This window comes from Heloderma suspectum, chromosome 1, assembly GCF_057233095.1.
Source record: "Heloderma suspectum isolate Gila_16-S chromosome 1, 16-S_ref, whole genome shotgun sequence".
Lineage (NCBI taxonomy): Eukaryota > Metazoa > Chordata > Lepidosauria > Squamata > Helodermatidae > Heloderma > Heloderma suspectum.
The window spans coordinates 11,161,501-11,186,467 of NC_139458.1; the positions used below are offsets into that span (position 1 = coordinate 11,161,501).

Here is a 24,967-nt window from a genome sequence, read left to right on the forward strand (position 1 = left end):
TGACCGCTCCTTGGAAGGACAGATAATGAAGCTGAAGCTCCAATATTTTGGCCACCTAATGCGAAGAGAAAACTCCCTGGAAAAGACCCTGATGCTGGGAAAGACTGAAGGCAAAAGGAGAAGGGGACGGCAGAGGATGAGATGGCTAGATAGCATCACGGATGCAATGAATATGAACTTGAGCACACTCCGGGAGAGAGCGCAGGACAGGAAGGCCTGGCGTGCTATGGTCCATGGGGTCACGAAGAGTCGGACACGACTGAACGACTGAACAACAACAACAACCCCACTTTGTGGAATTCCCTTCCTAGTGACCTCCGCCATGCCCCCTCTTTGATGAGCTTCCACCAGGCTTTGAAAACCTGGCTGTTCAGGCAGGCATTTGGGGTGGGTTAAGGATTTTTTTAGAGCAATGTTGTTTTGTTCAGTTGATTATGTAAATTTGTTGTATTTTGTGCTGTTATTTGTATTGTACGCCGCCTAGAGTGGCTGGGTAGCCGGCCAGATGGGCAGCTAATAAATCTTATCAATCAATCAATAAAATATTCACATCTTAGATGGGCAGAAGGTGCCCATCTTCCTTTAGAAAATTCCGTATCAAGCACACAACAGTAGAGTCTGAGTAATAAGCATCCCTTTATTCGCCGACACCATTACAAAAACTGATTACAATAGCAACCCAAAAAAAAAAGGAGAGAGAGAGAGAGAGAGAGAGAGGAGGAGGAGGAGTGTTTACTTGAAGGTGGAAGTCAGAGGCTGCTACTCCCCAAAATGTTTCTAAGTAAAACAGCATAGACCATCAGTATTAAAATGTTATTGTTCACTGCTGCTGTTACCACGTCAGGTGTGTGTCTGAACAGGTTTTACTGAGCATAGCAAAGATAAAAGGTTACACGTTTACTGTAGCTCCAGGAACATAAAGCTCTAATTATCCAAACTGGTTTTTTTTTTAATTATTTATTATAAAACTAAAACTCTGGAGGTGTCTGCAGAGTCTTTCTTCATCATCTTGTTTAAATCAGTAGTCTAACAAGGAGTAGAAAAGACAAAACTCTGTTCGGTGTGTGACGAAGTAGAAAGGGCGAACACATAAATAAGGCTTTCATTTGGCAAAATATAAAATACAGTGCCTTCTGCTACCCCCAAGTTAACGCTCTCCCCATGATTTCATTCTGCAAACAAGAAAAAACAAAACAAAAAACAAAGATAAGTTCAGAGGGTGGGAGAAGAAAACTACCGCAAAATATTTTTATTTATATAAACAGAAAAAGGAGTCATAATTTCAGAGTACAGTCGTGTTACACATAATTTATAATAAGACGAAAAAGCAGGAGAGATAAAGGACCAGCAGTACTTAATTTTGTTTTTATAGAAATACAGGTTTTTAAGAAGACCCCCCCACCCCACCCCCCGCTTTCCAATATTCAAAATGGACGGCTATCTTAAACCTCAGAACTCGGATCAGGAGGCAAATGTCAAGCCCAAATTCAAAATCAGTGAATATCCACAGTTAATGATAAATTCAAAATCTGAGTTTCAAATTTCCCTTTTGTGGAGATGATCGCTATCAAAATATACACACAGTGTGAAAACCCACAACCCAGACTGTCATGAACTGAATTATCAATTCCAGGGTCTGCATTTACAAATGGGAGTTGGAAAATGAGACCAATCCAAGGGCCAGAATGGGCTGTCCTTCCTCACAATTAATTTTGGCTCCCTGAAAACAACCCACTGCAATCAGAGCTGGGAAAGAAAGACCTGTGGATGCTCCATCCGCATAAGACAGAGAGGAACTGACCCCAGTTCAGAGCAGCTCAGTACGATTCCAGCCATGGCTTTAGTAAACACAAACAGATGGCTCATGCAAGAAGGTCAAGCTGCACAAAGCAGGGGGGAGCAGCCAGTTCCCAAGGCTCTAGGAGTGGCAGAATGAGCCACGTTCAAGCTGGACCCCTTTCCCACTTCGATGCTTGTCTTGCCTTGTTCTCACTCCCAAATGCGACCGTCTTCCCCCCGCCCCGAACAGAAAAAGTGTGAATGTTCAAACACGAGAAACACGCCCTTTTCCAAGCATGCTCTCTAAATGCACACTTTCCCCCTACAGGCTAAAGTGTGAAAATGCTTTGGGGGGGGAACGTGTCTTTGGAAGTGTGCTCTTGTGCAAGGGCACACTTTTGAACGTGCATGCAAGCTCAGGAAATGGTGAACATTTCCTGAGAATCACGCTCCTGCTCACGTTTACATTCAGGGTTCACAACAGGAATGAAATTCTCGCACATCCCTACCAGGACACGTGAGCAATTTAACCCAGGGGAAAGATTCCTTTCCAGCCAAACAGGGCGATCAGTTCAGACCCAGAATATGGAGCTGCTGAGCACCAGCCTGTTCATGCAGAAGAATGTAGTAGCAGAGCCAGGATGGGGAACTGGGTTGTTCTGAGGGCCAGGTTGCCTCCAGGGACACCTCCCGGGGGCAGATGACCTCGGGGGCAGTCTCCCTACTGAAGCCCCTCCCCCAAACCACGCCTCCTGACATTAGCCCACCCCCTTTTCTTTCTCCTTGCGCCGAGAGGCATGGAGTGATCCATACAGAGAGAGGGACCCCTTTCTCTGCGTCTCTCTCTACACAGAGAAAGGGACTCCTTTTTTTGTTGCACCAAGAGGCGCAGAACCATCGCGCCCTGACTCTCTCTGCATAGAGGAGTCACTGGCCTCACTCCTCTTGCACCTTTCCCAATCGGGAAACACGAGGGAGGCGTGAAACAGACCCTGCTTCAAGGCACTGGCTGAGCCCCGAGCCAGCTTCGCTCTACCTGCTCTTCCCTGACGCGGGAAGGCGAGGGAGGAACAAAGTGCCCTCTGAGAGGCGGCACAGCTACCCTCCCGTCCCCTCTCCCTTCTCGGAGGGGGTGGGCCTTGCCTGAGGCAGGCCTCTGTGTCCTGGATGGGGTGGCCAGGTTCCCCATCCCTGTAGCAGAGGCTGGAGGTGGTATAGTGGACTGTACCACTTCAGACTTCGGGGGGGGGGGTGGAGGAAGTGCTGGAATGTTCTCCTATTGACAAGAAAAAAAATATAGCATGAACAGGAATGGGCTGGTTGGGAGCCATTCTTCCTGATGTGCTATGTTATGTGAAGATTCAACAGTGGCATCCCTGCCTGCAGCCCGGAAGTGGTACACTCCACCTTAACACCTCATTCTGCTGCTGTGTGGAAACCGGGCTGGGTCCTCACCCACGTTCCTCTTCACCCTCCAGCACAATCCCCCACACCCCAGGAAATGCAGACTCTCCTACCTAGTAGCTGGTAGTGTTCCTTTCCCTTTGTGAGCATGTGGCTGACGGAGGCAAGCAGCTTCTTGAGGCGGGCAACATCCTGGCTTAGACTCACAGCTACGCTGAGGCTTTTGTCGGGCCCGGCCTGAAACGAGAGGGGCAAAAGTGGCTAATGAAGGACACGTCACCAATAGCATGGAAGGGACAGAGGGGCGGGGGGAGGGGTGTGGCAGCGGCAGCAGGGGGAACGGATGTTAAACGTCCAGATACAGGCTGGGCCTTCACAGGATCCTCACACTCAAGGGCACCCACTTACACACCTCAGCCGTTCTCCTACACAAGCCCCAGCACGTAGCCCAAAAGGCTCATACCCCCCCCCGGGCTCTTGGTCAGCCCTCGGCCCTTATGCTCCTCAAGTGCCGAGTCCAAGGCACAGGCTGGGGACTTTCTACCCCCCCCCCCATGTGGACAGGTGTGTGTACAAACCCCAGAGGCAGAGGAAGAGAGCTCCAGGTTTTCTCCACCAGGTTCCATCTTTATTTAAATACAATGGGCAAGGCAGGGCAGCGTTATATGCTAAAAATTCAGGATGGGAGGACCAGGGATGTTCAAGACCTCAGAAATTCATTTCGAGGCTCCGTTTGGCTCACTCCCATTTTCACTTGCGATCTGTTTGGTTCGTTTGAACCGGAAAAGTGTGCTTCTCGGTGTGCATTTTTCAGAAATGCACACTTCCCCCCATTGATTAAAGCGTGAAAATGTGCGTGTGTGTGTGTCTGTGTGTGTGTGTTTTTAAAGATGCGCTTTTTCAAGTGCACATTTTCAAAAAAATACACATTTTTCGAGTGCGATTGCAAGGTCGGGAATGTGCAAACATTTCTCAAAAAAATTCATTCACAGGTTTGCAAGCGGGCCGAGCTCGGGTGATTTGCAAACTGAGACAAAATTCTTGTACATCCCTACTAAAGAGTGATTGGCTTGCCACCCTGTTACCACCCTGACATCTGCTGGTAGGACAGGGTAGCACAAGGCCATTGGCCAGTTCTATTCATCTAGACTTCAGTAAGGGTTGGCAGAACTCAGGCTTGTGGGATCTACCTTGTTTTTTTACTAGAACTCCAAGATCCACCAGTCAGAGCCTGGTGCAAAAGTTATACATTTGGAATTAAAGGGTTCTGAGTCCAGAAATCAGTTTTAAGTACCAGAAGCGAATGGAGCTCAATAGTACTTCCACACAAAACGTTATTCAAAACTACCTTCATTTCAGCAGCATGATTTACCGGGGGGAGGCGGGGGGAGTCATTTGTTCCTGTTGCTGCTATTGTTAAACCACTGTGAGTCAGAAATCCTTGACAATCGGCTGCAAATCTCCCAGAGATCTACCTTCTGCCCACCCCTGATCAAGAGGCATGAAGCCCAGACTCAAGCCAGCACAGGGCACTGCCGTGTACCACCTGTAGACATCCAAAGGAGGCTCTTCGCTGATGTTGAGGCTTGGTCCTCAACAGTTGGGCTGTTCAGGCATAAAGCGATGCCAAATAGGGGAAAAGCTATGTTCTGTCACAAGGACTGGATCCGGCTCCTGCATTCCTGGGCTCTTCAAGACAGAGGGCTCCTAACACTACCTATTGGAAGGCATTGTGCAGTTATTTTGCAGTAAGAAGAAAGACAGGCAAAGCATTTGGGAAATACACGAGGGTTAGAAGTGGATGACATCATCATCTGGCTCTCTCCATAAAATTCTGTGACTGAAGCCAGGCAATGGAGGGATTGTCTGGATGCTTTGTCTGGATGCACCTTCTGTTCTACAAGTTGAGCCCAAGTGATGCAGTTGTTGTTGTTGTTCAGTCGTTCAGTCATGTCCGACTCAAACTCCAAACCTTTAAGTTGCTAGTCCTCACCCTTTGACTGCCATACCAATGAACACTGCTGCAGTTTCAAGGGCAGGTAAAGGATTCTGGCGACAGCTGTGCACAGCACATGGCATTCTGTTCCCATGCCCGAGCAAACACTCACCATTTGTGAGCAGGCGTCACTGTTCTCTATCACATTTGTGTCCCCAGCAGCTTTTCCTATTTCCTTTTCTAGAGTCAGCAGCGATTCCTGGGCCTTAAAGGAAAAGCAGCAGATTAAAATATATTCGTAATTTAATAAATTAAAGCACCATGCATCACAGTGGGCTACCTGGAGTGGCAACCAGAGGATTTCCAGGACAGGGCAGAAAGGCAAAATGCCAAGGATTTTTTAGTGGGGAAGGCTAATCATACACTGCATTACAATTTTAGGTGACTGTCTAAAAATACACAGTATGAATGCAATGGTTGCATTTGCAAACACATGTACAATGCAGGTTCATTCAAGCCGGGAAACTAGGGCTGGTTACAGCTCCCTGGGTTTGCCCTGTGTGAGAAACGATCCCAAGAGTAGGGGTGGATGGGTTTGTCAAATCTTTTCCAACAGACATCCTTATTTTCCTACCTCCGAGTCCGTTCTGTCCTGGTTCCAACCAAATTTGGGGGGTTTTTAAACGGGAAAAAACCCATGCGTGTCTTTGTGCACATTTTGAAAATGGACATGTTAATGGATGCATTCTCCTATGGACTAAAGCATGTTTGCACACATTTTAGAAGTGTATGCAGTGGGAGGGGCGGTTGCACATTTTCCAAATGTGTGCATTTCTTTCCTTCCGCAGAATGCAGCGCAAACCCAGAAATGGATGGATTTCCGACCATAAATTGTGCCTATTTCCGCATTTGGTTTTGGAAGGTGTGGATCGCATAAATCTGTAAAAAGAACCTTCGACTGAGCGAATCTCTCGCCCATCCCTACTCAGGAGCCAGAGATCCAGAGCAGCAAGTACAGGGCTTAACCCAAATGTCACCAGCCTGGTGCCCTCTAGATGTGCTGGACTACCGCTGCCATAATCCCTCAGCTGGCATGATGGGAGTTGTAGTCCAACACACCTGGAAGGCACCACATCGGGGAAGGCTGCGTTAAACCATGAGAAGCTTTCATCTGCACATCGGAAGCGATTTATTTCATTTAGAAATTATCCTGCTGTTCAACATGAATGCTGTCAGGGCAGGTTAACAAACCTTCAAAATTGAAACCATAAATTAAAACAAACAGTAAGACAGAAACGCAAGCAGCATAAAGTCACAGCTGCCAGATGCACCCAGAATTAACCAGGGGTGAAAAAGACCTTTGCCTGCCACCAAAAAGACTTGAGAGTAGGTGCCAGGCGGGTCTCTCTGGGGAGAGTGTTCCAAAGGCAAAGCTCCATAACTCAAAGTCCATTTCCCCAGTCATGATCTGCCTGATTGCCGATGATAGTGACAACCAGGGTAGCATCTCAGAAGACCATCTGAATATCCAGACATGGGAGAAGGCCATCCTTCAGGTACCCAGGTCACAAGGGCTTTACAAATGAGCACTAGTGGATTGAGCTGAGCTTGGAAACAGACTAGTGGCCAGGGAAGCTGTTGGAGAACTGGTGAGGCATGTTCCCAGAGGGCAGACCCCTATTCATCACCTAGAAGCAGCATTCTGAGCTGGTGTTTCTAAACAGCCTTCAAAAGGCTGCCTCACACAAAATGCATTGAAGTCATCTAGCCTGAAAAGTTACTGAATTGTAGGTGATTGTGACAAGCCTCTGTCCAGGAGAAGTACAGCTGGCATAGCAACCTTCCCTGCTGCTATGTGTTCCAGTGATAAAGCTGTATCTATGAGCTCCCCCAGAATGTTGACAAGGTCCTTCAGGGCAGAATGGAACACCATCTAGAAGAGGCTGACCACTGGCTCCCTAGGCAGACAAATCAGCAGCAGCACGAGGTTCAAATTCCTTACCTTAGGCAAGTCAACAGCTAGATTCTGCCTCTCGCTCTGATCAGTTTTGAGTTTGGATAACGTCTCGTTCAACTGGGTTTTCAGCTGCAAGAGATAAGGCAATGTTGGCTGAGCACATCCTCCTTGGGTTAGAGCAGTGCTTGGGAGGAGTCAGAGACAAGTACAAGTTCACACACACAGTGGAGGTTAGTCAAGTGTACTACAAAGAGGATCAGGCGGTAAGAGATCCCATCAGCAGAGTAGATGAAAAGGGGTGAGACAACTAGAGAAGCCTGAAATAGAGGTCAGAATCAGTGAGAGAACCCTAAATGGATTCCCGATCACAATGCCTCGCCAGCATTACCAGTGAATTTGCACAAGGCTTTTCACAAATATGTGTCTATTTCACTGATCACTGGTGTTCAGCTTAAGGCCAACGGAAGAGCAAGTTGACCAAAGCCATAGACATTTGTCCTGTCTGGCATCATTTTCCCAAGGACTGGACAAGGCTATCACTTTAAGTAACTTCGATGAGCCAGTTAGAACTGCTAGTATTTCCCATCACTCTGTTCCTATGCACCTGGCACTGTTTTGTTCTTTCCAAATCAATGGCTCTAAAGGCATCAGGACCTCCTCTCCAAAATTGAGTATCTGGTCAGTTTCAGACTTTTTCCAAGGTGCAAATAAAAACAGACCTCTACATGGGGGAGACACACAGCGCTGAAACCATATTCTCCCAAAGAGAATGACGGAGTGGAGGGTGGAGGTGGCATTTCCCCAGTCAAAATAATCCTGAAACTGAAACGTTAACTTCCCCTGAGGGGGCTCAAACTTTCTTTCTTTGTTCTGGAAGACTCACTAAAACTGTGTTGCAAGTGACTTGAATTCAACCTGTTACGGAATTTCAAATGAAGCCATACAGTATATGAAAGCCATTTCCAACAGCCCCTAGGCATTACAACTCCAGATTGCTCAGCTAAGGAAGGGGTTGGCTGGTCTGGTCTCTCCTCTATGCCCAACCATGCTCTTCTTCCACCAAGCAGCAGAGGCTTTTATTACCAGAAGGAACTCCAGTCTCAGCCTGGCTTTTCAAACCCATGACAACTGATACAGAGCATCCAGTTATTCCCTTCCCTCCTGTCGAGTATGGCCTTTGGTGGCCTCAGCCTCCGTGTTCAATCAGTTTCGATGGAGACAGAGAATTGTATCCAATGTCAGTCTAACTTAAGTCCCATTCATTCCAATGGATCTACCCTAAGTAGGACTAACACTGGGTACAACTCAAAAGGACAAGCCTTCTACAAGCACATAAGTTACACTATCCTGTGTTCTGTGCTACTTGCATGTTCCAAAGTTCTACCCTTCAGCAATGGCACTTCCTTCAAAAGAAATGTGCACTCCTAAACAGACCCCACCCCAAACCCTCTATAAGTCTCACTGGTCTTGTCTAAAGCCTAATTTAGATCAACCAGGAATTCCACACCTGCAGCTAAGGCCACTTCTGTGGGAGCAGTTTTCCAAATTCACAAGCTATGGGAACATGAAGGCTTAAGGCAAGGAGGGTGAAAAAATACTTGTCATGTTGTTATGAAAAGGCAAGAGAAAGGCTATAAAAGTGGTTGCAGTGGACAAAGGCCGAGCTGAAGGGGTTAGCAGACAGAGAGGACTTGGAAAAGTTTCTCCACTCTGGAATAGACATACTCCATGGAGGACAGGCCTCTTACCAAATTTAGCTCTTCATTCTGCCTTACTGCTTCAGAATATGAATCATCAAGTTTTTTCTGCAATTCAGTCAACAGATCTTTGAGCTGAAATGAAGTTTGTCAGAGGCTTTAGGATGCATCTCCTTAGGTCCCCCCTTTCCCCGCTGCAGCTGCTCAGTGTGTCTTGACATCACAAGCAAAGAAACGCCCCAGTTCCTTTACCAAGCAAGCATTTCATTCTTGGACTAACCAAATTCATGCTGGGGGGTGGGGGGAGCAAAAATGGTTGTAGTGTTTCAATGGGTGATTTACCTCTCGGACTTCTGAAACATACGTCGATCGCTCGATTTCTGCCTTCTCTAGTTCATGCTCCAAATGCTCTCGCTCCTTTTTAAGCTACAAAAGGAAGGAAGCCACAAAGTTAGGCAAGCTTTCACTTTGCATTCAGACAGTTCCATTTGTTAACTTCAAAAGCGAAGAAGTCAGCTGTCTACTATTAAACTTAAGTAGTAATTATTCCCCAGCTTCATTGATGCCTGGAATCAAGGAATCATAGAACAGTAAGGTTGGAAGGGGCCTATAAGACCATTGAGTCCAACCCCCTGCTTAATGCAGGAATCCAAGTCAGAGCATCCTTGACAGGTAGCTGCCCAGCTTCATCATGAATGCCTCTAGGGTGGGAGAGCCCACCACCTCCCTAGGTCATTGGCTCCATTGTCATATTGCTCTGATAGTCAGGAAGTTTTTCCTGATGTTCAGGAGGAATCTGGCTTCCTGTAACTTGAGCCCTTTATTCCGTGTCCTGCACTCTGGGATGATCGAGAAGAGATCCTGGCCTTCCTCTCTGTGACAACCTCTCAAGTACTTGAACAGCGCTATCATATCTCCCTTTAGTCTTCTCTTGCTAGTTAACATTTTACTAGTCAAAATCCTAGTTAACATTTTACATCTTGATTAGAATAATGTCTGATCCATCTTTTAAGTTACTTCCTTGACACTTCAGGTGGGCATGAAACTGAAAAGCCCAATCCTGACAACTTAAAATTAGGTGACTGACTGTTCATATCATAGTGGCCATGTTTAAAAATTCTGAACAAAATGGTTGCTATTTAATCTATAGTTTATAGATTGTGCCAGGTTCAGACAGATCCTGGTTCAATATCCTGGCTTGCTGTTAAACCAGTTTCCTAATTCAGGCATCATAGGAAACTGTGATTTAAGAAACCAGGAAGTCTTCAACAAAGTCAGGTGCATGAGGGGAGGAAAAGGAGGGTCTATGCAGGCTCATTCCTGGTCTGATAAATGATGGTATCTCAAACCAGGATTGAACTGGGCCATTCTACCCTCATAATAAATTTGGAGTGAAAATAACTCTAATGTAGAGATGAAACAAAATGAAACATACAGAATCAACTTCTTTGATTTCTTCCTTTAATCTTTCTACTTCCTGCTCCAAAGGACTGACTGATGAGTGCATCTGCAATTAGATAAATATAAACACTTGTCATTCAGGTGGTAAGTTGAGAACTTTGTATTCTTCAAGGCTTTTAATGGACAGCTGGTGGGGGATGCTTTTACTAGTCTGTGTCCTCCATCATCAATTGGTTTCAGAATGTTCTTGTTGCTACTGCTATTGAATTCATGTTATGTTTTTACCGTAAACCGCTTTAGATCTTTTAACAAAAGACCACTGTGCTTCCTTGTGTCTGTTCTGAATCTACTGCCAGTCCATTTCATCAGGTGATGCAGAGTTCTTGAGTAGTATCCAATGGTAGAACAGACCCATGGAAATTAATGGGATTTAAGTTAGTCTCATTCATTTCAATAAGTCTTCTCTACATAGGACTAACACTGGATACTACCCCTTGTATTATGATAGAGGGAGAAGCTTCTCTATTCACACCCTCCAAATCATTGATAGTTTTATAGCCTCCCTCATGCTTGCACCCTCTCGATTAGTAATCTTTGGTCTAGATCAGGGTGGGCAGACACCAGGCTCGCTGGATCCACTTCGTATTTTTATTAGAAACCCAGGATCCACTAACCAGAGCCAGGTGAAAAAGACATACAGTTAGAATGAACGAACAAGGTGCCTCTGAACACATTCTGAGCCTTAGAATTCTGTTGTAGTACCAGAACTGAGCTCACAGTCCTTTTATGAAAAAGTCCAGGCCTGGTTATCTGAAGCTTTCTTCATTTCAGCAGTTTCATTTAGGTGAGAAAAGTCATTTTGTTATTGCTGTTGTTAAACAACTGAGAGTTGGACATGTTTGCTGATGTACTGCAAATCACCCAGCGATCTACTGATAGATCCCAATCCACTTTCTCCCCATCCCTTAATAATACAGTGGAAGATTAATAACCCTACAAACACTGTAGCTTTTCCCCCTATGGAAGGTGCCCCAGCATTTTTACTTGCCCATAGACAAGAAACAGATTTTGTAAAAAAAAATCTTGGTGGTTTTCGGGGGAGGATGTTTTGGCCTTGGTGACCCGGAAGGTCACTATCAGTGTTACGGTCACATCAGTTTCTCTGTATCAGAGCAAACTTCCTTTGTTGAAATAGCAGAGATGGCTCTTCATGAATTAGAAACCACTAAGCTCAGATCATTTAATTCTACTGGAGAGATAATGCAGTAGCAGCTGGTCTTTGCTAGTTAACACTGGAGTGCTGCCAGCCTCCTCTTTGAGGGGGTTATCACCCATGAGCCCTTCCCCATTTGCATCAAGTGGGCTTCAGAAAGCACTTGCTGGATGCATAATCCAAAATCATCTTATAGAGATTAATTTATACTGATGAAGGCAAGGAAAGCCATGGAAATGCCACATAAAAAACCCCTACATGATTAAACCTCTTGATATTACTTTGAGAACATATCACTATTTTTGTATCTGGATTTGCCAACTCACATATTGCTCGGCTGATTGCTTGGAGATGTTCATGTATTACTACAAGATACTGTTTGCAAGAGACATGACTGGGCCTTGCTTGCAACAAACTCAAAGCATATGTTGAATATACGATGCCCCTCAAGTCAGAACACTGGTCGTAGCCTGCTATTGCCACCTCGAACTGGGAGTAGGTCTCCCCAGAGATCTTCTCCAGTCCTGCAAACTGGGACCTTTTAAACTGAGATGCCAGGGACTGAGCCTGGAACATTTCAGATGCAAAATATGCTTTCTGCCTCTAAGTCAGGGATGTTGAACCACTTTCAGCCCAAGGGCCAGATCCAATTCGGAGTTCTCAGTGGTGGGCGGAGCGAAAGGGAAACAGGGTGGGGCAGCATATTTTGCCTTAACGCTCTTCCTGCCAGCAACTAAGGCTTAGGGGAAGCACTTCAACCTTTTAGAATGGGGAAAACATACGTAAGAACATCAGAAGAGTCCTGCTGGATCAGACCAAGGGTCCATCTAGTTCAGCATTCTCTTCACAGTGGCCAAACAGCTGCCCATGGGAAACCGACAAGCAGGACACGAGTGCAACAGCACCCTTCCACACATGCTCCCTAGCAACTGGTGTACATAGACTCACTGCCTCTGATACTGCAGGCAGCATATAAGCATATAGCCATCCGGACTAGTAGCCACTGATAGCCTTATCCTCCATGAAGCTGGGAAATCAGCAAATGATCAACCGTCAGGGGATAAGAGAAGTGGAAATGCAGGAGGGCTGGATTGGGACCCCAGGCAGGCTGGATTTGGCCCACAGGCCTGAGGTTCAACAGTCCTGCCCTAAGTAATCCCCCCGCCCCCCGTGGAAAGATCCACCACAGCTACTGTTTTGTTTGCAATAAGCTGTTAGGGCAGCGGTGGGCAGAAAGTAAATCATAATGTATTTATTTATTTTATTACAGTTCTACACCGTCCATTATCTGAAGCTGTCTGGGGGGTTTATAAGCAAAGCTTAAAACCGTAAAATACAGTAACAGAGTAAAACATAATATTAAGAAATAAATTTGAAACAGAATAAAACCAAAGTAGGAACCAACAGAAAAGCCAGCAGCATTGCAAAGACCTAGAAATGCACTAACACTATTTTTTAAACTGAAGGGCTAAAAAGCTTGTGAAATAAAAAGGCCTTCACCTAGTGTTGAAAAGACCACAACAGAGGTGTGTCAGGCAAGCCTCTCCGAGAAGGTCATTTCACAACCAGGGTGCCATGACTGAAAAGGCCTCTCCTCATTCAGCAGGGGCAGTGAGAGAAGGGCCTCTGACAATGATCTTAGGTTCTGGGCAGGCATATATGGAAGGAGATGATCCTTCAGGTAACCTGGCCCCAAGCTGGTCAGGGTTTTATAAGTTAATACCGGTACTCTGAATTTGGCCCAGACATATGGTGGCAGTCAGCATAGATCATAGAGCACTGGTGTAATATGATCATATTGGGCCAGTCCTTTTAACAATCTTGCTGCCCTATTTTGGACCAGCTGAAATTTCCAGACCATTTTCAAAGGCAGCCCCATTACAGTAATCTAGACGAGAGGTTACCAGACTGTGGATAATTGTAGCTAGGCTATCTCTGCCCAGATAGGCTGATACACCAGCTACAATCCTAAGCTGATAAAAGGTGCTCCATGCCACAGAGTCCACCTGTGCCTTTAATGACAGTGTTGGATATAGAGCTACAAACGTGATGCTCTGTTCAGTTCTGGCCTTCAAACAAATCCCTAAGCTTAGAATTCCCCAGTCCTATGTCTCTTGCACCAGGCTCTGGTTGGTGGATCTCAGGGTTCTAGAAACAAACCCAGTAGATCCTGCAAGCCTGAAACCTGCCCACACTGTATTATGCTACATGCAAAGGTCAGCTTTCCCATCTACTTACCCTTTATGTTCTGGGTCCAGGATACTTGAGAGAGCACCTTCACCCATTCAAACACTCCATAGAAACCAAGGAAGACACCTTACATAAGGTCAGAGTCTTTGTCTATCAAGCCCAGTATTGCCTGCTCTGAGTGGGAGCTGCTCTACAGGGTCTTGGCCACAGAGAGACCCTTTCCTATCACCGGCTACCTGATCTTCTAACCTGGAAATGCCAAGGACTGAACCTGGGACCTCCTGCATGCAAAGCGGGTGCTCTACCGCTGACCTCTGGTACCTCCCAAAGGAGCTGTTAAAGATCCAGGTCAGAATCTTCTAATAGTTTATCTTCTGTCAGGTTTCATGGCCACTGTAGAGCGGTGTCTCTCAGTGGTGGCCCCCAAATTATCTAGCCAATTGCCTAATCAGAGCTTATCAGGCCTTTGTTCTTTTAAAGTCTCGTTTCTTTGGAAGAAGATCTCTTTTTAACATATCTATTTGGTTTTATTGCTTTCTTTTCTGCCTATATCCTCCTTCAACTGGGGTGGGGTTTGAGGTTTTAAATTATATCTTCTTATTTTTGTTCTCCATCTTAAGAACTGTTATGATGAGAGGCAGGCTATGCATTTTCTAAATAGGTAAAACACCATAACATGGAGCTGTGAAAAGACACCTTCTGTTAACAGCTGAACTCTGAGCAGAGTATTCTAGTGTTCTCCAAGTAGCTGCGCCTCGATGCCAAAATGCAGTGGCTACAAGGGAGGTGGGGGTGGGACTCAGAGACCAGGTTCAGACAATTACAGAGTAAAAGAAGCCATTGGGGCTTCTTACCCTGCCCCTGCCACGTGTGTGACTGTGATTTGCACAATAATTACCTGTGATGCAGCGTGGGTTCCTGCGTTGTTTGAACCTGGTGCAGTATGTGGCAGGGGTGGCTTCTTACCCACACCACAACCTGTGGCTTGTAGTGGGGTTGTGGCATTGGTAAGAAGCCATGCCCACCACGCCAGGTTCGGACAACACAGCAACCCGCACGGCACCGTGGGTAATCTTGCAAATCGCAGTCGCACACATAACACATGCGGGGGGCAGAGGAAGAAGCCACGATGGCTCCTCCTCCCACTTGCCGATCATCTGAACAACCTGAGTGAATTTCTGAGAGCTGTATCTTCCTAACATACCTGTTGGAGTTCCTTCTGCGATTCTTCAATTTTTATTTTCCATTTGCTCTCTTCCTCTTCCACACTCCTCTGTAGCCGTTGCAAAATTCCCTCCTAGTAACACAGAATTTCAGTTACCTCACCACTCACAGGAAACAGAGGTGGGTGGAAACTCCACTGGGCACAACCAGAATGTACAAAACTCTTCCTACCGTCTCTGCGAGGACCACTTTATACTTCTCGCACTCCTGCTGCAACATGATATGCAACTCGTCTGCCTCCTTCAACTTCTGCTCCATGGCCTGTCGAGACAAAAAGATTCCGTGTACATGATGCGCAGGCTGGCAAGGCCAGGCCCCCAGTTTGCTCTGGTCAAAATGTCTATGGCTGCATGTTGGAATGCTTCTAATGTAGGAGAACTGCCAGTAGTGTGGGGACGCTGAACCTCTTTCAGCCCGAGAGCCAATTTACATTTTGGAAAAGTTTCCAGGGGCTGCATTCCAATGGTAGGCGGGGCTGAAGGCAAAAGGGGCGGGGCCAAAATACCAGCATATTTTAGCTTAACGCTCTTACTGTCAGTAACTAGGCCGTAGGAGAGGAATTGGGTAAAAACCTTCACCAAATGATCGGTGGTTGGGGGGAAAGGGGAAGTGGTCACCTGAGAAACCCCAAACAGCTGGACATGGCCCCTGAGCCAGAGGTCCTGCACCCCTGGATTAATGTAATGGGAACTAGACATCCCTCCCCCCCCCCCCACTGCAAAGACAGGACTTAGAGAGCCAGTGTAGTGTAGGGGATAGAGTGTTGGGCTGGGACTCCGTACATCCGGATTCTAATCCTCACTTGGCCATGAAGCTCACTGCGTGATGTTGGGTCAGTCACTGACTCTCAACCTAGCCTACTTCACCGGGTTGTCGTGGGGATAGAGTGGAGAGAAGGAGGACTATGAAACCGCCTTGGGCTCCTTGCAAGAGTAAAAGAGGTGGGATGTAAATGTAATAATAAATAAAATAAACTTACTAGACTACTTAAGTGTAGATATTTTGTCTGTCTCACCCACTCTGTGTGTGCACGCGCGCGCGTGTGTGTGTGTGTTGGGAGGAAGGCAAGTTCTAGTGTTCTAATTTTCTTTTTCTTTGTTTTACATCTGTCATTCTGTCTGGATGGATGGTGGGGATGACCACAGAATCTGAGTACAATATACATTCAGAGGGTGCCATGTTTGGGAAGGAGAAGAAGGACAATGATTTCTTCTGGCACCCATTGTTTAAAATTACACAACCTTGGAGGATTCTGGAGCAACCACAGTAAGGAGCCCTAAGTCCATGGCATAGAGCTGGGTGTAAATGTTGTTGTTGTTGTTGTTGTTATTATTATTATATTTATTTATATCCCGCCTTTTCCCCAAAACTGGGAATCAAGGTGGCCTTACAACGTTAAAACTGCTACAATTAAAACCTATAAACAGAAATATAAATACAACTATATAAAAGTTAAAAATATAATGAAATCATCAATATTAAAATTGTAAAGATATTAAAACATTAAAAGACAACCAGAACAACAAAAATGGTATCCATACGTCGCATTTTCCCAGGTCCAGACTAGTTATCCCCAAAGGCCTGCTGAAACAAAAAAGTTTTTGCATGCCTACTAAAACATATCAAGGAGGGTGCCACTCTCGCCTCCCTGGGAAGGGAGTTTCCGAGCCTTGGGGCAGCCACCGAGAAGGCCCTCTCCCGCGTTCCCACCTGGCGTGCCTGTGATGATGGTGGGATGGCGAGAAGGGCTTCCCCTGAAGATCTCAGGGCACAAGTAGGCTCATAGGGGAGAATACGGTCTTTCAGATAACCTGGACCCGAGGCGTATAGAGCTTTATAGGACATAACCAGCACTTTGAATTGTGCCCGGAAACAGACTGGGAGCCAGAGAAGCTGTTTTAACAGGGGAGTTGTATGCTCCCTGTAACCAGCCCCAGTCAGCAGTCTGGCCGCAGCTCTTTGAACCAGCTGAAGTTTCCGAACACTCTTCTGAGGCAGCCCCACGCAGAGCACATTACAGTAATCCAGATGGGATGTAACTAAGGTGTGTGTCACTGTGGCCAAGTCAGACATCTCAAGGAGCGGGCGCAGCTGGCGCACTCGCTTTAACTGTGCAAATGTACTCCTGGCCACCACTGAAACCTGGGCATCCAGGCTCAGGGCTGAAACCAGAAGCACACCCAAGCTGCGAACCCGTGTCTTCAAGGGGAGTGTAACCCCATCCAGCACAAGCTGTATCCCTATTCCCTGATCTACCTTTCGACTGACCAGGAGCACCTCTGTCTTGTCTGAATTAAGCTTCAATTTGTTTGCCCTCATCCAGTCCATTACTGCCGACAGACACCGGTTCAGCACCGCAACAGCTTCCTTGGAATTAGATGGAAAGGAAAAGTAGAGTGGGGTGTCATCAGCGTACTGGTGACACTGACCCCCAAAACTCCGGACAACCTCCCCCAGTGGTTTCATGTATATGTTAAATAGCATGGGGGACAAAACAGAACCCTGAGGGACCCCAAAGCCAATGGCCAGGGAGTCGAACAGGAGTCCCCCAGCACCACCTTCTGGGTCTGCCCCTCCAAAAAGGAATGGAGCCACTGTAAAACAGTGCCTCCAAGTCCCATCCCAGCGAGGCGGCCCAGAAGGATACCATGGTCGATGGCATCGAAAGCCGCTGAGAGGTCCAGCAGAACCAACAGGGACACACGCCCCCTGTCTAGTTCCCGGCGTAGGTCATCCACCAAGGCGACCAAAGCTGTTTCTGTCCCATAACCGGGTCTGAAGCCAGATTGAAATGGATCTAGATAATCTGTCTCATCCAGGAATCTCCGGAGTTGGGAGGCCACCACGCGCTCCAATATCTTGCCCAGAAATGGAATATTGGAGACTGGGCGATAATTATCCAATATAGTGGGGTTCAGGGAGGGCTTTTTTAACAAAGGTCTCACCACCGCCTCCTTCAGGCAGGCTGGAATTCTGCCTTGCCTAAGGGAGGCATTAACCACTCCCCTTACCCACTCGGCCAGTCCACCTCTGGCTGCTTTTATGAGCCAGGAAGGGCAAGGATCTAGAACACACGTGGTGGCTCTCACCTCTCCAAGGATCCTGTCCACATCCTCAGGCTGTACAAATTGAAAAGTATCCAACAACACTGGACAAGCAGGGGCCACAGTTACATCTACTGGGTCTGTAGCAACTATAGCATCCAAGTCAGAGCAGATCCGAGCGATTTTGTCTGCAAAGTGCTGAGCAAATTGTTCACAGTGGGCTGTCGAGGGGTTTAAATTATCTTCTTGTGGGCTAGCGTGCAAAAGACCCCTAAAAACTCAAAACAGCTCTGCTGGACGGCTGTTTGCAGATGCAATAGTGGCAGAAAAAAATATTCTCTTTGCTGCCCGTATTGCCACAGAGTAGGCCTTCAAATAGGCTCTAGCCCGTGTCGATCGGATTCGCTCCGAGTTTTCTGCCAACGTCGCTCCAGTCATCTTCTCACTCGTTTCATCACCGCCAGCTCCCTAGAAAACCAGGGTGCTGGTGCGGCTCCACTTCGTCAGAGAGGACGCTCAGGAGCGATTGTGTCCACGGCCCTGGCCATTTCTCCATTCCAGAGATCGGCCAGGGCTTCGACAGAATCGCCTGCTGAGGCAATGGGAAAATCCCCAAGAGCTGTCAGGAAACCATTCGGATCCATCAGCCTCCTGGGGCGGACCGTCTTAATTGGCCCTCCACCCCTGCAGAGGTTCCGAGTGCCAGCAAGCCTAAACCCCACCAGGCAGTGATCTGTCCATGACAACGGAACTACAGAGAGTTCCTCCACTCTCAGATCACTATCACCCCATCCAGCACAGAAAACGAGGTCCAGAGTGTGCCCAGCAGCATGGGTGGGGCCAGACACCTTCTGGGTCAGACCCATGGTTGTCATGGCGGACATGAAGTCCTGAGCCGCTCCCGACAGGGCAGCCTCAGCATGGATGCTGAAATCCCCCAGCACAACAAGCCGAGGGGTCTCCAACACCAACCCCCAGACTACCCCGGCTAGCTCAGAAAGGGAGACTGTTGAGCAGCGGGATGGACAGTACACCAACAGAATCCTGATTCTGTCCCGGGCACCCACCTTCAAATACACACACTCGAACCCAGCAGACTGCGGGATAGGGCACCTGGTAAGGGGGCTCGAATCACGATAGACCACTGCCACTCCACCTCCCCGCCCCCCAGGTCTTGCCTGCTGCTGAACAGAGAACCCTGGAGGGCAGAGCTGAGAGAAGTTAACCCCCCTAGCTTCGTAAATATGGTAAAATACACACGCAGGCCACAATCCAGCCAAACCTGAAAAGATTTTTATCCCCACTTAAAACTGCTTGGCTTTGGCTGGGTTGTACCCATAATAATCCACACTTCACATACAAATTATACTAGTAACCTGAATTCAAGGTGTGCCTTCCCATGTCAAACAAACCCTATGGAGACAGCGCTGCTGCTGATCCGATTCCTATTTAAGTAAATCAAGTTGTATTAGAGGGTTTCATTTTCCAATCACAGGGACAAACGTTCAGAGAAAAATTATCTTGGCGAAAGCTTCAGTCTCATTTCAGCCCCATTGCTGCTACATGGGAGGGGGCCCTGCTGCTTCTAAAGGTCCCATCCAGCCTACAACCAAGAGTGAAAAACGGAGATTCTGAAGATGCCACCACATTCTGAACCTTGTGGCTGTGAGGAACCCTCACACCAGGGGTGGGCAACTCTGGGAGGCCTGGGGCCTGTTTTCGCCCCCTGCTGGCTGCACCTCCCCCTCCCCGCCAGGCCAACAAGTAAAATAAAATAGAAATGGCGTCCGGAGTAGCTGCGGTGCACCGAAAGGGTCAAAATCAGCTTGTTTTCAAGCTAATTTTGACCCTTTTTGTCCTCTGTAGTAGCTACTTGGCATAAAAAGGTGCAAAAGGGGTCAAAACAGCCACGCTGGATGCCCTTTTTTGTTTTACAGTTGGGGGGATAGCATGGGCCGCATGTTGCCCACCCCTTCCTTATATGGAACATTCTAAAATAGCAGTCATCCCACACGATAATAATAATAAAGTTACAGTGCCGTTTTACTTTTGGTGAACCATTTAGGAGGGTGTCAGGGTGGACACTGAGCCCATAGAATCCCAGAGTAGTTCTGATTCTGAGGAAGAGCAGTCGCTCCTGGGAAAGGAGCGCGCTCCTCTTTCCCAGGGCCAACAGCTGACCGAGATTCCTCCCACCAGCATTCCTAGCTTAGATAGCAGTCCAGGGAGTGACAGAGCGCGGATAACAGACTTGGTGGACGCACGACGCCGATGCAGAGAGCAGCGCCAAATGGAGGGTGCAGAAAGGAGGCGTAGTGCCCGGTTGGCGCGCAAACAACAGCTGCGCCCAGAGGATCCAAGGGAAAAGGGGAGGGACTCTCCCTAGTCCTTAAGTTCAGGGGTCTGCCAGTAATTCCCTTTCAAATGGGGACCAACTGTTTCAACTTAGGGCATGGGTACTCTGCTGCTCAGATCTAGTTGCTACCTGTAGAGTTGTTAAGTTGTAAAAGAAGAATAAAGCTTGGAAAGGAATCCCTTTGTCTGTGTCTGGACTTGGCTACTGGATTAGACTGAGAGAGGCCTCCAAGGAGCCCTTGACAGCGGGATCCAGTTTCTTTATCCACAGCAAATGGCTGCTTTGGCAAATGTGCTTGTCCAACAATTCCTGAAGCTGTCAGAACTAAAGCTACTGTTAAACCAGTCTTGGAATTCCCCATTAGAAGTCAAATGTAAGCATCTGCATCTCAGGTGTTGTGAGGCAATTCCCATGCACAGGAGAGATGTTTTCTCCCTGCCAAGAGGAACAAAGGAATGTTGGCATTTTAAAAACGTACTGCATATACAGTTTGTACAAACCTTAACTTCTTCCGGTTGAGAGGTCTCTTTTGTACGTTCTCTTACTGCCTTTTCGAAACCATGCATCCACTCACTGTGGTTCTGTGCAAGAAAAAGGCATTAAACCAAAGAGGCTTTGCTAAGCTTAGAAAAACAAAAAGTATAGCTAGCTATAGATGACAAAACAATTAGCCAGAAAGTGCCGTGTAACAGGAGTTCCTGGACCACTTGAATTGCCAGTCTATCCACTAAGTCATAAAATGAAGGGAGAGAACCCGTTTGCCAAGGCTGGTGCTTAACTCAACTTCAGAGACAGAGATTGTTTATGGTAGGGATTATCCTGGAATAGCCCCCTAGTTCATTTGCATGGGTTGTAGCACACACTGCTAAGATCTGCTACAGGTTCTGTCCTCTGGGGGGAGAAGAGAGTTATTTACCAGGAACAGGGCGTTTCATGTGGTGGCCCCAGAACTGCAGAATATACTCCTTAACCCAGGGATTGAGAAAAGAAACTACCGTTTGTTCAATTGTTTGCCAGACAAACCCTGAGTAGGGCAACAAACAACAAACTACAAGTTAAATAAGCCATGGGTGAACGTTATATGCAAACCAGGTCTCTATGTTCTCTTTCCCAGTAACTTCTGGAGGCAAGTGAAAGGAGATTTTTTTTTGGTTCCACCGGGCATTTGGGAATTAGCTTGAGGTGTTCACTGTTGCTTTGATGCAATCTTGAATTATTGTTCTATACCACATTAATGTGTATTTTATACTTATTTTATATATTTTACAAGTTTAAAAAGTTTTATATTACGTTTCATCATGTTGCATTTTAGGGTTTAAATTGTTTTGAACTACCCAGAGAGCTTTGGCTATTGGGCAGTATGGTAATGTAATAATATTGCAAACAAAATAAGAAGTGTATACTAAGGGCTTAGGTCTGACGCCAAAGCAAGGGAAAGCATCCTTTGAAAATTAGGGGCTCTGGGATATTTCCTGTTATGGCACAGTCATGATCTGCGCTTGGCAGAGGTCAGCCAAGTGCAGAGTTCTCTGCCAGCACAGAGGAAGTGGGAAAGCGTATGCAAAGGGTTGCAGCTCAAACAGTCTGACTGTTGGATAGCAGCACTGGGAGATGGGGAGGGGGGCGGCTGGATTATGGCATGTGTTGTTATCAGCTCAAAAGGTCAAGTGGTGGGGTGGAGACACAGAAGTTACCTCATGGGTAACACTAGTCCAGCAGGCAAGGAAGGAAGGCGCTCCCCCCCGCCATCAGCAGACTGTTCCCATTAGCTGTCAGAAGCAAAGAGCAGAAGGCAAAAAGACTGGCTCAGAGCAAGAAGCACCGGTGGGGATTTTTCCTCCTACATTTTCATTTTACATCGCCATGTGTGACTGGCAGAGGAGGGATTCACATTTTTTAAAATAAGCCATAGTTTTATGCCTGTTTCCCTGGACGCAAGGATGCTCCAGCACTGCTTAGGAGGACCAGAGCCAATTAAGTAAGACATTTAAGGCACCAAGTCAGGGTTTCCTAAAGGAAACCAGAATGGCCAAGCGTGTTGGGAACTGGAGCTGGAAAGCCCTGCTCCTCCAGGGACAGAACAGGTGAACCTGAGTGAGTCACTAGCTTCCCAGCTCGGTTCTCTAATCACCTGTAAAATGGGAACAGCGGTGACCTGCCATCTCAAAGGTTTGCGGCAAGAATGCAGATGGTCTCAGGTTCAAAGTTGGGCACCTCCACTTGGAAAGCCACAACCAACATGGACGGCACTAGGCCGGGAGTACTGTCTGATCCAGAAGAAGACAGCTCTTATGCTTGTTAGGAGGAGGCAAGGAAAGACACCTTGAGGTTTATGTGCAGAACAGCCACTTAGAACGAAACCATCCCTCTTTGAGCACTCAATATTGCTAGGTCATAAAAGTGATCAGTGCAAAGCAGATCAGTAAACAGGGGCCCCTGGAGGTTCACGCCAGCAGCTCCGAGCCAGCAAGGCCCAACCGTTTCACTCTTCAGCAGCGCCTGCAAAGCAGACAGCCTGGCTTAGAAACATAGCCAGCTGGCAGCCAGATCAACGCAGCCCTATGGCACATCTTACCAAGGTGGAAGGAAGGGACACGGCGGGGAACAGCTTCTGCAGTACTCCTCTCATCTCCGCTTCAGCAACCTCCACTGACTGCTGCCTCTCCTAGATTGACAAAGGGAAAGGGAACAAGGACAACTGAATGAAAGTGACAAAATAAGGCCAGATCAAACTTGGCCTAAAAACTCCCTAGTTTAACAATGTTTGTTTGGAGGGACAAAAATGGTTTCAGCCGTTGTCCTTGCATTTGTAACACGGAGCTGCTTCAAAGCGTGTCATGCTATGCTTTTAAGGAGTTTTCAAGAGAAGCATCCTTTGAGTTTGTTCTTTTCTTGCCTTCACTCACTTGTAGGACGGCATAGTATGTGCACAGCGGGGATAAGGGCACGTGGAAACCTTCCACAATGGTAACGTTTAATGGGCACCCAAATTACATACTGTTGCTCTTGACTTTTAAAGAGGAAGATAGGGGGTGACTCCCAAACAGGTGCCAGGAAGACATTTTGGTCATTGCCCAACATCTTTCAATAAAACCTTCACTGGGAGTGAACACAAGGACAGCCCTGCTGGATCAGACCAAGGGTCCATCTAGTCCAGCATTCGGTCCACACAGTGGCCAACCAGATGCCCCAATGGGAAGCCCACAAGCGCAACAGCACCCTCCTTCTGGTGTACACAGGCACACAACCTCTGATACTGGAGGCCACATACAGCCATCGTGACTAGTAGTCATTGATAGCCTGATGACTGTTAAAGTTCTCCTGTGGCAAAAAGTGCTTCCAAAACAGTTTTTTTTTTTTTGGCACCTTTTGTAGGTCACCTCCTCTTTTTGGTATTTTTGGTGCTGCTTTCTTTTTTTTTGCTCTTGTCTTTTAAATGCATCTAGATTTTTCCCCAGTGAGTATATAGCCCCAAAAGCAATATAGCCCAAGATCCTGGATTTGGTACTTATGCAGGTTTGGATTTGGCCAAGAAAGCAATAGGGTCTGCAGTTTTTGAGATTCAAGGAATTCTGGAACCAAATGCAAAGATTCAAAATACCCTATTTATGTGGCAATTAAGCCATTGCGAGAAAACATATTTTGCTATTGAAACTGGGGAAAGCTGGCATCAAAGTGAGATTCATTTCCCCCTCCCCTCCAATTTTATCCCTCTTCTATCATTAGGTGATGAAAAGTCCATGCAATATTATACAGGAACTTCAACTGCCACCTGGAAAACTTGCATGGCAAGAAACCACCCAAATATCTCTTTCAAAAGTGACAAGAGGGTTTCAGCTTCATTTGCTTATGAAGTTGGGCAGAGTTAGGGCTGGTTCATATGTGCATGCACACCACTTGACTTCTCATCACTTGGCTTTCAACTGAACATGTGAATTGCCTCCACCGAAAAAAGTACCACCTTTGAAGTAACCCTGGGTAAGTAATAAAAAAAGGACTGCTCTGTGATGGTAGATGCAGACATGGCTCCTTCACACACACAAGTCATCCCTTGGCAGTGCTATCATCAGGCGATGAAAATGCACGTATGAACCAGCCCATTATTCCCTTTGTCTGAGCTGCGTCCTGGGTGTGGATGCGAAGAAGCCAATCCACTCTGCTGCACCTGAACATGTTATATGCAAGTGCCTACAATGTACTAAGTGTACATTTAGAGCTTTGGGACAGGTACTTAACTCGCTCAAGCATACCTTTTTGCAGCCCTCCTCAACCTTGTGCCCTCCAGGTGCACTGGACTACAACTCCCATAATCCCCAGCCAGTCTAGCTGGCTGGGGGATTGATTATTTCGTTCTTTCTTTCTTTCTTTCATTCATTCATTCATTCATTACATTTCTATATCACCCAATAGCCGAAGCTTCACAACAATTAAAACCATACAATACAGCACGATAAAACATAATCTAAAGCTTTAAGAGTTTAAAACAGTAGAATAAAACCAAAATAAAATAGGAGTTATGGGAGCTGTAGTCCAACACATCTGGAGGGTGCCAGGTTGGGGGAGGATGCATTTCAGCAACAGAACCCTCACCATTTGTTCTCTCTCTGAAGTCTCTTCCAGGAGACTCTTAATGCCTATAGCCAGTGGTGCAGTGGTAAATTTTGAAGTGCAGGCACTGATCGTGACACTCCCCCTCTCACGCCCCCAAGGAGAGAACAAAAATGTAGGCAGCTGTGTGGATCCATATCAACACCCAGTTCTAGTAG

General features: G+C 46.9%; 1 protein-coding gene across 10 annotated transcripts in view; it reads right to left on the reverse strand.

The window, feature by feature from the left end:
* Positions 1-612: 612 nt before the first annotated feature.
* Positions 613-24,967, reverse strand: part of KTN1 (kinectin 1) — a 200,980-nt gene continuing 176,625 nt past the window's right edge. For 5 of the 10 annotated variants that reach the window (XM_084835619.1, XM_084835628.1, XM_084835608.1 and 2 more), the window contains 11 exons: positions 22,777-22,866; positions 20,702-20,782; positions 14,973-15,062; positions 14,782-14,874; positions 10,209-10,280; positions 9,116-9,199; positions 8,825-8,908; positions 7,122-7,205; positions 5,292-5,384; positions 3,297-3,420; positions 613-1,172 (listed from right to left, as the gene is read on the reverse strand). In XM_084835619.1, coding sequence (XP_084691745.1) covers positions 1,168-1,172; positions 3,297-3,420; positions 5,292-5,384; positions 7,122-7,205; positions 8,825-8,908; positions 9,116-9,199; positions 10,209-10,280; positions 14,782-14,874; positions 14,973-15,062; positions 20,702-20,782; positions 22,777-22,866 — 900 coding nt within the window. In that variant the 3' untranslated portion in view covers positions 613-1,167. Of the gene's footprint in view, positions 1,173-3,296; positions 3,421-5,291; positions 5,385-7,121; positions 7,206-8,824; positions 8,909-9,115; positions 9,200-10,208; positions 10,281-14,781; positions 14,875-14,972; positions 15,063-19,221; positions 19,291-20,701; positions 20,783-22,776; positions 22,867-24,967 lie in introns of those variants that run through there. The other 5 variants (XM_084835663.1, XM_084835671.1, XM_084835655.1 and 2 more) reach the window with 3 other exon arrangements.